General features: G+C 45.4%; 1 protein-coding gene across 1 annotated transcript in view; it reads left to right on the top strand.

The window, feature by feature from the left end:
- The window catches only part of LOC134347326 (hydroperoxide isomerase ALOXE3-like), a 77146-nt gene extending 62161 nt beyond the window's left edge, over nucleotides 1–14985 (top strand). The window contains exons 3-7 of the mRNA XM_063049721.1: nucleotides 1270–1320; nucleotides 7977–8098; nucleotides 10428–10528; nucleotides 11946–12116; nucleotides 14694–14985. Coding sequence (XP_062905791.1) covers nucleotides 1270–1320; nucleotides 7977–8098; nucleotides 10428–10528; nucleotides 11946–12116; nucleotides 14694–14873 — 625 coding nt within the window. The 3' untranslated portion in view covers nucleotides 14874–14985. The remainder of the gene's footprint in view (nucleotides 1–1269; nucleotides 1321–7976; nucleotides 8099–10427; nucleotides 10529–11945; nucleotides 12117–14693) is intronic.
- The last annotated feature ends 2148 nt before the right edge of the window (nucleotides 14986–17133 follow it).

Raw genomic sequence — 17133 nt, 5'->3', positions numbered from 1 at the left:
TTCATTGGAAGAGGACACCAGCAGGGATGATGATGGACAGTAATGGCTGCAGTTTCCAGGAGCAATTCTGAAGCCACAGGACAGATTTATCTCACAAAAGTATTATAAAAGAAGGATGAGGCAATGATGGTTAACAAGGGACGTCAAAGACAGCATAAAAGCAAAAGAGATTTGGATAATATATCAACAATTATTGGAAGCTTAAAAATTCGCCATCATCATCATCAGGTGCCGTGCCCAGTTTGAGCTTTGACTGCCATGGCCCACACACTCCTGTTTCGGGTCAAGTGGATCAATTCATTGGTATTCGTTTCCAGTTCTCTGGCTGCTGTTTCCATCATCATTTGTCTTTGCCTTCCTTTTGCTTTCTTCCCTTGAATCTTTCCCATAATTAGCGTGCATTCTAATTCCTCTTCCCTGATCACATTTCCAATGAAGTCACGTTGCCTTTTCATGTTCTCATACATTTTTTTCTCTTTTTGTGCTTGCTCTGTTTATAACATCCTCATTAGTTATTTGTTTTGTCTATGATATTCTTTGCGTCCTCCTCAAAAACTATATCTCTGCTGCTTCAATTCGTTTCCTCATGTTACGAGATATTGTCAAACATTCTGAGCCATATAACATAACTGGATAAACGTAACATTTCAGTACTCTGAGGCAGGTTGTCATGCCTAGTTTAGTGTTGGTCAGTATACTCTTCATTCTCGTAAAGGTGTCTTTAACCTTCCCTATTCTTCTTTTGATGTCCATGTCGCACCTGCCATCTGATGTCACCCAGCTTCTTAAGTAGGCAAAGTTCTGTACTTGTTTTATGTCTTTCCTGTTTATTCTCAGCCTGCAGATAGGTTTCTCCCTCTTTTTGGATATCACCATACATTCTGTCTTTTTGCAATTGATAGACAGACCCATTTTTGCACTTTCTTCAACAATTATATCAATTCCTCCGTACTTGCAATTAACACCGTGTCATCCGCATACCTAAAATTATTGATGTTGCTTAAAGATTAGGGATCTTGAAAACCAACAGAGGAAAAATAAATAAAAAAAAAGCAAAACGGAGAGAAAAGGTGAAATATGAACTTAAGCTAGAAAAGGGGATACCAAAAGATTTTTCAGATATGGTTATGTGAACTCAGGTTGGTGGGTTTAGTGAGTAGGGACAGACACTCACTACCGGTATGTAAGTAAAGTAGGACAAGACAAATAGTAAACATTCAGTAAAACATTCAATTTACAAATAATTGTCTAAAGTGTGCCCTCTCTTAGTGCAGCACACTTCCATTGCTTCCGAGGTACCATCTGGGACCTGGTCCATCGGTCACCTAGAGAGTGAAGGAGAGCACATCCATTTAAAGCAGACTGGTTTTATACTCTGCTCGCACCGTGCCACCATCAGCTAAATGGCAGCATGTAGGAGGGGTTGTAATGCTCCTTAAACATGCCAATCTCGAGCTAGACCAGGAAGTGACTTTTGAAAAATAGGTAAGATGGACACTTACTACAACAATCACCCCTCAACAACAATTTAACACCTTGTCCGTAGGTTGGGATAGTCCCTGCAGCCCCACTGGGCATCATAGAAAATGTAACACTGTGATACCCAGAGTTATCAGTCCACCAGTTGCTACCCACCCAGTGTATTAGAGAAGTCCCCCAATGACCCAGTGTTTCGATGCTTGGATGATGTATATGCCAACATATCAAGCCCACCATTTTGCAAAGGAGTGCGTTAAACTAAACCAAAGACTAATTATTGCTTGAATTATTATCTGCCATATTCACTTAACTCTAGAATCCAGTTTCAATTGCTGGAGGAGTTAAGATGGGACTAAACGGCGACTCCTTTGTTTGCATCTTCAGAAACAGCTCTATTTCCATCTTTAATATCTTTATTTTTCCCTTTCAGGGTTCGTTTGAAGACCCTGACCTGGAGTTACATGCTGACTTCGGTTCTTTGTGGGAATGGGACCCGTTCCCGGGTTTTAGGACCAGCCGATGTTCGGCCTACCAAGGGTTAGGCCTGAGAGTCGGCCTAGTGTTTGGAAGCTTAAGATCTCGGAGCTCTGGAGACGTGCGGATCGAGGTCGAAGTCATGGCAGGAGACTCTTCTATTGTCGGGAAGGCCGGAAAATCTTTCGCTGTGGGCCGGAAGACCAGAGATCTTTGCGATCTTCAGGTACAGAGCTCGTAAGAAGAGACGAAACGGACTTTTTAACGTCATAAACCAGCGGGTTGTTGATATGTCTCCCACTTGCTGTGAAATTGGGGGACACCTCCCTCTCTCTTATTAGGGACAGAGAGAACCTTTGGGTTATGAATGCCGGATGAATTGCGATAGTCTTTGGGGTAACTACAAGGCCTGTGTTTTTGTTATCGCTTAGCACGCGCTTGTGCTCAGTAGCGGGTGCGCTTTTTGTTTTGCAGGTGGGGGGAGGGGGGATTGTTGTTTTGCTGCCTCTTACGCGTGGGAGGGGGGAGCTGGGTGGGGGGATGTTGGGTTTCTCACGTTTAACTGTCGTTCATTCTTTGGGGCACTTCTCTGTTTTCGTGGATGTTTTGCGAAGAGAACGCATTTCAAGATGTATATGGTACACATTTCTATGTGAACCTTTGAACCTTTGAATCCTCCCAAACATACCCTCCTCTTGGCACCTGGACAGGAGTTTGTTCCAGGAAGGTCAAGCTTTAGGGAGGATCTAGTGAAGTAGTGGAGCCAAATTTGGCCTTCACTTCTGATCCCTTCCCCAGTTACAAACTTATTTACGTACCTATATATACACACTACCAAGCATCCATAATTGAATATCAACAAGTCTAAGCGGAGATGGCAATAAAATGTTCCAGAAAATTTGATCACATCCTCTTCGCCCCTAAATGAGATGGTGGATAAATGCGTGGCTGAGGGATTGGAGCAGGGGGCAGGGATTCAAATTTCTGGATCACTGGGACCTTTACCGAGGCAAGTGTGACCTGTACAGAAAGGACGGGTTGCACTTGAATCCCAGGGGGGACCAATATCCTGGCGGGGAGGTTTGCTAAGGATACTGGGGAGAGTTTAAACTAGAATTGCTAAGGGGTGGAAACCGAACTGAAATCGGAGGAAAGGGAGGTTGGCTCACAAATAGAGAAAGCTTGGAGACAGTGCGAAAGGGAGGATAGGCAGGTGATAGAGAAGGGACGCGCTCAGACCGATGGCTTGAGATGTGTCTATTTTATTGCGGGGAGTATTATGAATATGCGGATGAACTCAGAGTGTTTATCTGCACTTGGAGCTATGATGTTGTGGCCATTACAGAGACTTGGACGGTGCAGGGGCAGGAATGCTACTTCAAGTGAAAGGCTTTAGATGTTTCACAAAGAACAGGGAGGGAGGCAAAAGAGGTGGGGCGTGGCACTGTTGATCAGAGATAGTGTCATGGCTGCAGTAAAGGAGGAATTCATGGAGGGGTTGTCTATGAAGTCTCTGTGGGTGGAAGTTAGGAATAGGAAGGAGTCAATAACTCTACTGGGTGTTTTTATAGACCACCCATTTATAACAGGGACATCGAGGAGCAAATAGGCAGACAGATTCTGGAAAGGAGTAGTAATAACAGGTTTGTTGTGGTGGGAGATTTAAATTTCCCAAATATTGATTGGCATCTCCCTGGAGTGAGGGGTTTAGATGGGGTGGAGTTTGTTAGGTGTGTTGAGGAAGGTTTCTTGACACAATATGCAGATAAGCCTACAAAAGGAGAGGCTGTACTTGGGTCTGGTACTGGTAAATTAACCTGGTCAAGTGTCAGGTCTGTCAGTGGGAGAGCATTTTGGAGATAGTGATCACAATTCTATTTCCCTTACCATAGCATCGGGGAGGGATAGGAACAGACAAGTTAGGGAAACGTTTAATTGGAGTATGGGGAAATATGAGGCTATCAGGCAGGAACTTGAAAGTATACATTGGAAACACATGTTCTCAGGGAAACGTACAAAAGAAATATGGCAAATGTTCAGGGGATATTTGCGTGGGGTTCTGCATAGATACGTTCCAATGAGACAGGGAAAAGGTGGGAGGGTACAAGAACCGTGTTGTACAAAGGCTGTTGTAAATCTAGTCAAGAAGAAAAGAAGAGCTTATGAAAGGTTCAACCAACTCGGTAATGATAAGATATCTAGAAGATTATCAGGCCAGCAGGAAGGAGTTTAGGAATGAAATTAAGAGGGCCAGAAGGGGCCATGAGAAGGCCTTTTTGGACAGGATGAAGGAAACCCCAAGGCGTTCTACAAGTATATGAAGACCAAGCGGATACGACGTGAGAGAATAGGACCAATCAAGTGTGACAGTGGAAAAGGTATGAAACTGGAGGAGATGTCAGATGTACTCAATCAATGCTTAGCTTCAGTGTTCACTATAGAAAAGGATCTTGGCATTTGTAGAGATGACTTGCAGCAGACTGAAAAGCTTGAGCATGTAGATATTATGGAAGAGGATGTGTTGGAGCTTTTGGAAAGTATCAAGTTGGATAAGTCACTAGGATCAAACGGGATGTACCCCAGGCTGGTATGGGAAGCGAGGGCGGAGATTGCTGAGGCTCTAGCGATGATCTTTGCATCATCAATGAGAATGGGAGAGCTTTCAGAGGATTGAAAGTTAGTGGATGTTGTTCCCCTATTCAAGAAAGGGAGTAGGGATAGCCCAGGAAAATATAGACCAGTGAGTCTTACTTCAGTGGTTGGCAAGTTGATGGAGAAGATCCAGAGGCAGGATTTATGAACATTTGGAGAGACATAATATGATTAGGAATAGTCTGCATAGCTTTGTCAAAGGCAGGTCATGCCTTACGAGCCTGATTGAATTTTTTAGGATGTGACTAAACATATAGGTGAGGGTAGATCCGTAGATGTAGTGTATGTGGATTTTAGCAAGGCATTTGATAAAGTACCCCATGCAAGGCTTATTGAGAAAGTAAGGAGGCATGGGATCCAAGGGGACATTGTTTTGTGGATCCAGAACTGGCTTTCCCACAGAAGGCAAAGAGTGGTGTTAGACGGGTCATATTCTGCATGGAGTCCGGTGACCAGTGGTGTGCCTCAAGGATGTGTTCTGGGACCCCTACGCTTTGTGATTTTTATAAATGACCTGAGTGAGGAACTGGAGGGATGAGTTAGTACATTTGCTGATGACACAAAGGTTGGAGGTGTTGTGGATAGTGTGGAAGGCTGTCAGAGGTTACAGCGGGACATTGACAGGATGCAAGACTGGGCTGAGAAGTGGCAGATGCAATTCAACTCAGATAAGTGTGAGGTGGTTCATTTTGGTAGGTCAAATATGATGGCAGAATATAGCATTAATGGCAAAACTCTAGGCAGTGTGAAGGATCAAAGGGATCTTCGGGTACAAGTCAATAGGTCACTCAAAGCTGCTACGCAGGTTGACTCTGTGGTTAAGAACGCATACAGATCATTGGCCTTCATTAACCATAGGATGAAGTTTCAGAGCCGAGAGGTAATGCTGCAGCTATATGGACCCTGGTCAGACCCCACCTGGAGTACTGTGCTTAATTGTGGTCGCCTCACTGCAGGAAGGACGTGGAAACCATAGAAAGAGTGCAGAGAAGATTTACAAGGATGTTGCCTGGATTGGGGAGCATGCCTTATGAGAATAGGTTGAGTGAACTCGGCCCTTTCTCCTTGGAGCAGCGGAGGATGAGAGGTGACCTGACAGAGGTGTGCAAGATAATGAGAGGCATTGATCGTGTGGATAGTGAGAGGCTTTTTCCCAGGGCTGAATGGCCAGCATGAGAGAGTATAGTTTGAAGGTGCTTGGAAGTAGGTATATAGGAGATGTCAGGGGTAAGTTTTATTATACAGAGAGTGGGGAGTGCGTGGAATGGGCTGCCAGCGGCTGTGCTGGAGGCAAAAATGATAGGGTTTCTTAACAGACTCCCGGATAGATACATGGAGCTTAGAAAAATAGAGGGCTATGGGTAAGCCTAAGTAGTTCTAAGGTAGGGATATGTTCAGCAGAGCCTTGTGGGCCGAAGCGCCTGTATTGTGCTGTAGGTTTTCTATGTTTCTAATCTCGGATAGCTGAAACTTTCAGTAGTGGCTGTCAGTAGTTTCTCTACGAGTAGAGTCACAGCAGGGTAATTTTGTTTCAGGTTCACAAGCAACAGTTCACATTCCATGCCTCGACAAAATATTATTAGCATAATCTGACACCAGTCTCTCGGTCTCTTTAATCCATCTACAGGAGGGTTTGGGGTGGTCTTTATTCGAATGGCTGTAAGGACTTAATCCCGGCGACATCCCCTTGCCGCCTGTCCTATTGATCGCTGGCCCAACCGCTGAAAGGGCCCAGCTGATTTATGTTCACATCCCATTCAGACCAGGGTGGCTGCTTTCAGTCGCTGTGTGGAATGTCTTCTCTCTTTCTCGGTCTGCCATGTTATCGAGGTTGTGGAGCGACTGACCGGTTGAACCCAATCTCTCTGCCACAACTCGGATGCCTCCCATTTATTTTCCCAATGCGTTTTTATTCCGATCTATACAACTAATCACCTACCTTCCATAATCAGCCATCATTACAAAGTGCCATCACTGTAATATTTTAACACATTATTCACGGTTTGCTGCCACACTCTCTTTTGCATTTACATTCCCGTTCCTTTTCATTCGCATGTCTTCTTCAATCACGAGGTTAATGGTTATTATTTAAGTTTCTTCTGATGCGATGGTAGTGGGCTGACTCATTTGGTCTACCTTCACCTGCTGGTTCTTTCTGATCAGCGATGGTGAACTTTCATTTACATTTTACCTGATACCCGCTGCACTTCAAGCACGATTTACGTTCTCAGCAACTTCTTATCCTGCACCCAAAACCCTTCACCAGCCAGCAAGTCAGATCTCCTTACCTACGTGGGGTTCACAAAAACATCGACCAAGCCCTCTCGTGGTCAGCTGCTGCAAAAGATGAAGACATGTGCGGGTAGATGTGAACGGTGGGAGTGTGTGATGCAGAACTGGTGTTCTTCTGGCATCAGTGCTGGGAGCTCTGTTATCAAGTTAGAGTATTGCAGCAGAGAGGACCTTTGGCCCATCTAGTCCATTCTGCCTTGATCTTCTGTCTCATCTCATCGAAATGCACCTGGATACTAGCCCTCTATGTCCCTCCCATCCATGCCCCTGTCCAAATTTCTCTCAAAACTATTGCAATCAAGCCGACATTCACCACGTCACGAGCGGCTCATTGCCCACTCACACTGTCCTCTAAGTGAAGAAGTTCCCTCTCAGATTCCCTTTAAATATTTCACCTTTAACCCATGACCTCTGTTTCTAATCGCAACCCTCAGTGGAAAAACGAACCTGTTTCCATTAATTTTATCTCTGACTCCCAAATTTTGTACACCTCTATCAAATCTTCTCTCATTTTCCTACGGTTCAGATAATAAAGTCCTAACCAGTTCAATCTTTCCCTATAACCGAAGTCTTCCTATTCACAGTAAAATCCTTGTAAATGTCGTCTGCTCTGATTTGGGCAAAGATGTCAGTGATTTTGCAATTAACCTGAAATTCTCTGCACTACCCTTCAGCTCTCTCCACGCAGTTCCATGCCTCCCTCTGGGGGGAAATTCACCCTCTGAATGTCACCTGCCTTTCAGTCCTCGGAGGTGATGTCCTAACCTGCGCTACCAGCAGCAACTCGACCACCCTGCCCGACCACTTCCCCATTTGTCCTCGCACACTTCCTTCACCCCACTCTCAATCTCTCCCTCTCCATCACTCTCATCCCCACTCCCTTCTTCCCTCTCCCACCCTTCCTCTTTCAGTCCATTCATTGTCTACTTCCCTCTGTCCCACGCTCCCTAAATCGCTCCTTTCACTGTGCCCTCACTCACATCCCTCTTTCTATTATTGTTTGTCTGTTTTCTGGTGTTAAACCAGTGCGGCCCCGGTTTCTCCTCAGTCTCCAGCAGTTTGCTCTCCTTCTCTCAAAGGTTCGTGGCAAATATCGTTGACATTTACTACAAGAGCAATGCATCCGTCCAAGAGGATGAGGAAATTCATGAATGGGCAAAGGAAATCTTCACTGAAGGATTCTTGGCGAAGCAATACTCAGGTTCCTCTTCCAATTATCCGAATGATCTCCCTATCACTGTGCACTGTCTTCACCCCTCTTGATTTAATAAATTATGTGTCATGTGTCTTGTGCTCTGGGCCTACTGTCGGTTCACTGATTAGGGGCAGCACACGGATCTCGGATTGTTATTGCGTCCTGGGACTCGGAATACTGACCCTCGGGTGACTGGTGAGGCCCTCGCAGAACTGGTGGATTCTGACACAGATGGAGGGAGCAGGATTCTGTTGGAGTTGGGAGTACGTAGTTTGTGAGTCAGTGCTCGATGCAGGAAGCCAAGTTTCTGAGTGTTGTCCTGTCAGGACCAGAAGTTCAGAGGAGTTGGTGGGACGTTATATTACAGTTATACAAGACTTTGGCAAGGTGCTTTGCGAGCACTGTGTACAGTTTTGCTCGTCCTGCAATACGACAGATGCCGTTAATCTGGGAAGAAGGCAGAGGAGATTTGCAGAGACGTTACCTGTCCTTGAGCGACTGAGTTATGAGAAGTTGTACAAGTTGCGTTTTTTTATTGATGCATAATACAATGTGTTTCTTTGTATTTATTGTGATTGCCCGCAAGGAAATGAATATGTTGACATATATTTACTTAGAACTTTGAATGATGGGAGAACTTATAGAGCCGTCTAAAGGTGTAAAGTGGTATTTGTGCAGTCATTTTCACAGGGTGGGAGAGCAATAACTAGAGGACATCGGTTTAGGGTGAAAGGAGAAAGATTTAAGAGCGACCAGAGAGGCAACGTCTTCGCCCCGAGTGTGTAATGAGATGACAGACGGAGTGGTTGAAGTAGGTGCAGTGACAACCTTTAAAAAGCAATTGGACAAGTTCGTATGGATAGGAATAGTTTAGAGGGATAAATGAAGGCAAATGGCACTGACTTTGATGGGAATATTAGATATCATCCACTACTTGGGCTGGACGGCATGTTTCTGTTCTGTGTGCCTGTATGACTCTGACATTAGATGTCAAGGGATCAGAATTAATTCATTCAGCCCACTGAGTCTGCTCCACCATTGCATTGCAGTTGATTTATCATTCCTACTAAGCCCATTCTCCATTGACAGCCTTATTAATCAACAATCTATCAATCTCTGTTTTAAATGAACCCAATGACTTGCCTCCACATCTGTCTGTGGCAATGTATTCCACTGATTCTCCACCCTCTGGCTCAAGAAATCCCCCGTATTCTCTGTTCAAAAGGGACATCTTGTTCTGAGCCACTTCCCTTTGGTTCCAGATTCTCCCAATTTAGGAAACATATTCTCCATGTCTTTTCTATCTAGCCCCCAACCCCAGCTCCAGCAGGTTCAGGCCCAGAGCAATCAACCGCTCCTCATACGTGAACCCTTGCATTCCTGGGATTATTTTCTCGAACCACCTTTAGTCTCTTTCCAATGCTAGCACACCCTTTCTCAGATAAGTGGTTCAAAACTGCTCACAATATGAGGTGAGGCTTGGTGTCATTTTCTAGACTGATAAAGATGGAGGACTTTGGTTAATGTTTGTTTAGCAGTCCTTGAAACACAGGGACATGGACAGAGCAATGTGAAAACCTCCACTCCCCGAACTCTATGACAAGCAGAGGAATGATTACTGGTGGGACACGACCGTGAGGTGACGCATTCATGTCCACACATTGCGTACTCTGTGCTGAGTGATTGTTTGTTTCCCATTCATTCCACCGATGGCTTCAATTGTCACAGTCCGGTCTGCTGACTCCTCATTTCGGTTAATTTCCTTTTCCCCATGTTCTACCGGGCTCCTTAATTAAAGCGCCTGATTCTCATCCAAACCGGAAGCATTAAAAACTCCGGCTTACATTTACTTAGGTCTGGACCGTCACACCTCAGTCGGTGCTGCAATGCACGTTCCGGGCCGCCAAGAATAGTGGACTCTAAGTTGCTTCGGTGAGTGGGGTTTCTTTGGGAATTCTGTCGTTTCCGTGTCCAGCTGAGTTTTGCCGGCCGTTTGCCGTTACTCCGAGCCAAGATACGAATTGTCTGTCGTTGTTTGGTTTTGTCATTACAAGTCCGCGTCCCGGCTCTGTGTCCGAGTCCGAGTCCAAGTCCAGGTTCCATACCCGAGTCCAAGTCCAGGCTTCGTGTCCAAGTCCAGGTTGCATGACCAAGCTTCGGGTCCAGGTCCCCCGGTCTGTTGTCTAAGGTTCAAGTCCACGTGAGCACTAACCCTCACTCTCCGGCCTGCCTTGCAACTATTAATAAACACACTTCTTTTAATGCTACCGACGTGTCTGTGTCCTGCTCTTGATCCGCTCCCAACGCCCGTGTAACATCAATATTCTCTCTTTAGGTTTCCCCACGTCATTCTCCACCAAGGACGATCTCATCAAGTACCTGACCATGGTCATATTCAGTTGTTCTGCCCAGCACTCTGCAGTGAATGCCGGACAGGTCAGCTCAGCTTTCACTGAATTAACACTCCATTGCATCAAGTTGAGCATGACTGCTTAGAAACTGACCTCATCCAAACAGAAACATTCCGAGCAGTGTGTGGTGACTGAACACAATTTTCAGCCCGTTACGAATTCACTCTGAGCTGGATATTACTCAGTAACACACACAAATAGCTGCAGGAACTCACAGGTCAGGTGCATCCACCAAGGGGAATAAACAGTCAACATTTCAGGCCGAGTCCTTTCATCAGGACGGGAAAGAAAGCTGACAGAGACCGGAATTAGATGGTGGGAGAAGAGAAAATAGTACAATGTGCCAGGAGACAGGTGAGGATGAGTGACTGGGAGAGAGACAGGAGAGATGAATTGAGAAGCTGGGAGCAGATAGATAGAAGGTAAATGGCCGGAGAACAAGTCAATCACAGTGGAAAAGAAATAAGGAGAGGTACCTATCAAGAAAGAAGAGGTGGGCTGTTGAGAAGAAGGAATTATAGGGGAGAGGATGTCTCTCAGCTGTTTGCTCCCAGCAGTTCTTTCCCTCACTAAAACGTCATTCCCTGCTCAATCAAAGCAATCGGAATGATGGGATGCACAGGAGCTCTCTTCTCTGATCCCAACATGTTATCATGAATCGTAGCATACCCCAAATAAGGCCATTCAGTCCATAATGCTCTGCTAGCCAATAGTGTGGCTGACGATGATTTTATTACTAGTTTCTAACTGTTCTTTGCAAGAACTAATGTAATCTTTGGTTTCACAATTCCAAACGCATTACATTCTGCCGTAGCTCGACAGGATTCGTATGGGAAGCAATTTAAATGACCCTTGGATATCCTTCCCCATTTCTAGCTCAATCCAAGCTCCTAAGGTTATCCTGTTGAGCCAAATATTTCAGGTGGTTCCCCAATCAAATATTTCTGGTATGATGACACGAAGATTGGTGGAGTTGTGGCTAGTGTAGAAGATTGTCAAGGGTTGAAAAGGACATTGACAGAATGCAGACCTTAGCTGAAAAGAGGCAGATGGAATTTAATCCAGAAATGTATGAAGTGATTCACTTTGGAAGGATCGATTTGAAGGCAAAATACAAGGTTCGTGGAGAACTCTTAGTAGTGCGGAGGAACAGATGGATCTTAGGAGTAACGGAGGGTGAGATGTGTCTTAATGATAGTGTATGAGATTCTGATAGACAATTTTCAAAGTAATTGAACGGTTAAAATTCTCAAAATTTTATTGTGAGCTTTGACAGTAGAACAGAGAAATACAATACAATCAATTACAATCTGTATGCTGAATGTGCGCCGAAGGGCCCATGCTACGCTATCGTGTTCTGTGCACTCATGCTGCTGTTGCGAGACCGTGGTACAGCAAAAGTAAGAGTAAGCATTGTATATAATACCTGACTTATTTCACAGTTTGACTGGGGATCCTGGGTCCGAAACAATCCTTCCACCATGCAGAAACCAGCGCCCACAGAAAAGGGGAAAGTCACTGAGGAAGACATCTTAAACACTTTGCTGATGAAAAGTGCCTCGGTGCTGGTGCTTGCAACCATCCATCTGCTCAGTCAACCATCTCCCTCCAAAGTAAGTAGTATAACACCAAAGGACCATAAGACACCTGGACGCCAACTCTGAGATGATGCGTTTCAATTACATGATGTCGTTAAATTGGAAAGAGTGAAAAAGAGATTGAATCTCTTGAGTTATAAGGAGAGGTTGGGCAGGTTAAGACTTTTTTCCGGGAGTGTTGGAGACTGATGGGCGACAATATGGAGCTGTATAAGATCATGAGGGGATCATGAGTCTTGCTCCCAGGGAAAGAAAACTAAAGGCAAAGGTTTAAGGTGAGAGGGAAAAAAGTACCGACAGAGCTTCGGGACATCTTCTGCACAGAGGCTGTGGAACAAGCTGTCGGACGATGTGGTTGAGGCAGGAACAATAAATGGTTAAGGGACATCAGGACAGGCCCATGGACAGGAAAGTTTTAGAGGAACATGAGGAAATGGGATTAGCTTAGATGGGCGCGTTAGTTGGCATGGGCCAGTTGATCTGAAGGGTGTGTTGCCGCACTTCATTTTACTAATGGAGAAGAATATGGAGCACAATCTACGTGGAGGGAGACCTGACTTGCCTCAGCTTGTAGCGAGCCAAGCCAAGGCTACCCATACATCACCAATGGGATAGTGGCCAGCGGACCTAGGGTAACAGAGGAACTGAAGGAAATTCGCATCAGGCACAAAATGGTGTTGGGTAAACTGATGGGACTAAAAGTTGATAAATCCCCAGGGCCTGATGGTCTGCATCCCAGGATACTTAAGGAGGTGGCTCTAGAAATTGTGGATGCATTGGTAATCATTTTCCAATGTTCTATAGATTCAGGATCAGTTCCTGCGGATTGGAGGGTAGCTAATGTTATCCCACTTTTTAAGAAAGGAGGGAGAGAAAAAACAGGCAATTATAGACCAGTTAGTCTGACATCAGTGGTGGGGAAGATTCTGGAATCAATTATAAAAGATGTAATAGCGGCATATTTGGATAGCAGTGGCAGGATAGGTCCGAGTCAGCATGGATTTACGAAGGGGAAATCATGCTTGACTAATCTTCTGGAATTTTTTGAGAATGAGGCTATGAAAATGGACATGGGAAAGCCAGTGGACGTAGTGTACCTGGACTTTCAGAAAGCCTTTGATAAGGTCCCACATAGGAGGTTAGTGTGCAAAATTAGAGCAAATGGTTTTGGGGGTAGGGTACTGACATGGATAGAAAATTGGTTGGCAGACATAAAATAAAGAGTAGGGATTAATGGGTCCTTTTCAGAATAGCAGGCAGTGACTAGTGGGGTACTGCAAGGCTCGGTGTTGGGACCGCAGCTATTTACAATATACATTAATGATTTAGATGAAGGGATTAAAAGTAACATTAGCAAATTTACAGATGACCCAAAGCTGGGTGGCAGTGTGAAATGCACGGAGGATGTCGTGATGACTTGGACAGATTGGGTGAGTGGGCAGATGCATGGCAGATGCAGTTTTATGTGGATAAATGTGAGGTTATCCACTTTGCTGGCAAGAAGAGGAAGGCAGATTACTATCTGAATGGTGTCAAGTTAGGAAAAGGAGAAGTACAACGAGATCTAGGTGTCCTTGTTTATCAGTCACTGAAAGTAAGCATGCAGGTACAGCAGGCAGTGAAGAAAGCTAATGGCATGCTGGCCTTTATAACAAGGAGAATTGAGTATAGGAGCAAAGAGGTCCTTCTGCAGTTGTACAGGGCCCTGGTGAGACAACACCTGGAATATTGTGTACAGTTTTGGTCTCCAACTTTGAGGAAGGACATTCTAGCTATTGAGGGAGTGCAGCGTAGGTTCACGAGGTTAATTCCCGGGATGGCGGGACTGTCATATGATGAAAGATTGGTGCAACTGGGGTTGTATACACTGGAATTTTGAGGATGAGAGGGGATCTGATTGAAACATGTAAGATTATTAGGGGATTGGACAAGCTAGAGGCAGGAAGCATGTTCCCGATGTTGGGGGAGTCCAGAACTAGAGGCCACAGTTCAAGAATAAGGGGTAGACAATTTAGAACGGAGTTAAGGAAAAACTTTTTCACACAGAGGGTTGTGTTTCTGTGGAATGCTCTGCCTCAGAAGGCAGTGGAGGCCAATTCTCTGGATTCTTTCAAAAAAGAGTTACATAGAGCACTTAAAGATAGCGGAGTGAAGGGATATGGGGAGAAGGCAGGAAAAGGGTACTGATTGTGGATGATCAGCCATGATCACAGTGAATGGTGGTGCTGGCTCGAAGAGCTGAATGGCCTACTCCTGCCCCTATTGTCTAACATAGGTAAATCTTCTTCTTTCTTTTCAATGCTGCCATTGTAAACACCACGAGTCCCGAGCACAGCTCCACTGCATGGAATTGCAAGGGAATGGTCAGAGGGATTTACATTCAGATCAGTTCTGGGGTGAAGGAAACAGCTATCAGTTTACAGGGGAGAGATAAGTGTCTATCGCACCCAGAGGGGATATGGAGTGGGAGGTTCAGGTATACTATCTGTGGGTGTGTGTGAGTGTGTAAATGCGTTGCTGTGTGTGTTCTCTATCCTTCCAGACTGATTACTACCTCCATCCATCAGGAATAAATCTCTCTCCTTCCTGTAGACGAGGTTGGGTACATACATGGAACAATGCTTCATTGAACAGAGAGCTAAGGAATGCATCGAGAAGTTCCAGGAAGCACTCATGAAAATCGAGAATGAGATAAAGAAGCGCAACGAGGGCCTTGATCTGAAGTATACATACCTTATTCCGAGAGTCATCGAGAACAGTGTGGCGATGTGAAGGTCCATCCCACCGCTGGCCATTGGTTCCTCTGGGCTTTATGCTTTGGGGTCAGATGAGAATTCAAGCTGCAAATTTCTATAGTGCTTATTGCCAAACGAAAGCAGCCAAACTGACTCCATCTCTTCCTCCTTCCTCTCTCTGATCTTGAATGAGGGAGATTTGACCCCTGCATCTCCTTCTCAATAAATGTTGTCCCCCAGTTCCTCTATTGCCAACAGGGGATCCAACTAGAAACAGATTCCGAATCAGACAGAATCCTGGTGAACCGCTTCTGCACCCTCTCCAAAGACTCCAAACCCTTGCAGTAACGGAGCAATCGGAACTGACCTAACCTATAGTGCAAATTACACTCAGGTACACAGTGCACTGATCAATAAAGGCAAATGTGCCGTACGCCTTCTCCACCATCCTCTCTACTTGCACAGCAACTTGCAGCTATGGACTTGTACCCCGATCACTCTGGACATCTCTTCCCCCGTCCCTCTGTCAGAACTGCTCATCATTTTCAGCTTTTTCTGTTATGGCTTCCAATTTCCAGCATATGCAGATTGCCGCGGCTGGTTTTCTGGCAGTGTTCTACCTGAACTTCGCACTCCAGGGTTACTGGGCTTCACGCTGATGCGATCATAACGAGGTTGGAATAAATTTGATCGATACAACGCTGTGTTATTAGAATTCTGAATACTCTGAGTGGTGCTTGGGTTACAAACTGCCCTCTAAAGTCATGGAGTCATAGAACACTACAGCACACAAACATGCCCTTAGGCCTATTTAAACATACAGTTAAATATATTGCTTGTATCACTGTCCAAGAAAGTACTGGGGGAAGCCCATAAATGTTGCCACGCTTCCGGCGCCAACATAGCTTGGCGACAACTCACTAACCCTAACCTGTACATCTCGGGAACCTGGGGGGAAACCAAAGCACCCAGAGGAAACTGGGGAAGTCATAAAGGGAACGTAGAAACTCAGTACACACAGTGGTGGAATTGAACGCCAGAGACTGGCAACGTAGAGCATTCTGATGACGACTACGTTGTCGTGCCATGAGATAGATGTGGTATACACCTAATGGCTGTGGTGGGATTCGAATCCATGCCCCCATGGAGACAGGAAGACACACTGCCAACAGAATCCAGCCTCGAAGGGAATTTGGGGAATATTGCATTATTCAGTAGGTTTCGTCGAGCAGTCCTCATTGAAGTCACCAATCGAGTGAGGGAAGCCTCAGTATGACTGGGAAAGGTAACGCCCGAGCTGTTTTCCTGGTTTAAACAAACTGCCTAATCTCAGATGTTAATCGACAGTGATCTGTACAATTGAAAATCCCATAGGAAGAATTCAGTCAGAATTTAACCCGGTCAGAATGTGTGTACAGTTTCCTTATTTTGTTCACTTAAACAGTCTGTCCACGAGAGAGAAAGTCCAGCATAGTCCCTGGACCTATGGCTTGTGTTGTGGGATCTTAAAGGTCGTGACAGAAGAGATGGTGAAGGCCTAGGCTGTAATTTGCCAAAATACTCTGGATTCTGCTGAAGACATGGAGGAATGGAAGACTGCAGATGTAACATGGGAAAAAGTGCCAGTCTAGTGGGCTAAATGCTGAAATGGCTCCTATTTGGCTATAGGCTACACTGTGACAGCTGGGTGTGGTCCCACTCGTGCTCAGCTCCAACACTCATGGGTACACAGTGAATATTAGTCAATTGGGACACATCGAGCCAAGTACATTTTGGCGGAATTAAGCGAATGGCCCAATTGTGCTAGGAAACTGGAGCACCCAGAGGAAACCCACGGTCACGCGGAAGGAACGTACAAATTTGTTCTCAGAGGACATCGGAATTGAACTGCAATGCCCCAAGCTGTTTTGACGTCGCGGTAATCACTAAGCTCCCGGACCGTGTGATGAAGGTGTGTCAGGACAGTCGGTCAACAACCGACTACGCTATTGAGTTTCGAATTATGACCGAGGAATGTGGCTGGAACGGGAAAGCCTTGGCCACTCTGTACTGCGAGATGAAGAAAGAGTTAGATGGAGCTCTTAAAGATAGCGGAATCAAGGGACATGGGAAGAAGGCAGGAAAAGGGTACTGAATGTGGATGATCAGCCATGATCACAGTGAATGGGGGAGCTGGCTCGTAGGGCCGAATGGCCTACTCCTGCACCTATTGTCTATTGTCTATCGACCTGTGTTCCTTCCCTGTGAGGGATTTACTGTCCAGTGCTGTGTAAAATGGGAGAAATATTGGAGCGGGA

Source organism: Mobula hypostoma, chromosome 5 (genome assembly GCF_963921235.1).
Source record: "Mobula hypostoma chromosome 5, sMobHyp1.1, whole genome shotgun sequence".
Classification (NCBI taxonomy): domain Eukaryota; kingdom Metazoa; phylum Chordata; class Chondrichthyes; order Myliobatiformes; family Myliobatidae; genus Mobula; species Mobula hypostoma.
Note: the sequence above shows the minus strand (reverse complement) of the source record. Positions and strands in the feature narration are given on the sequence as shown.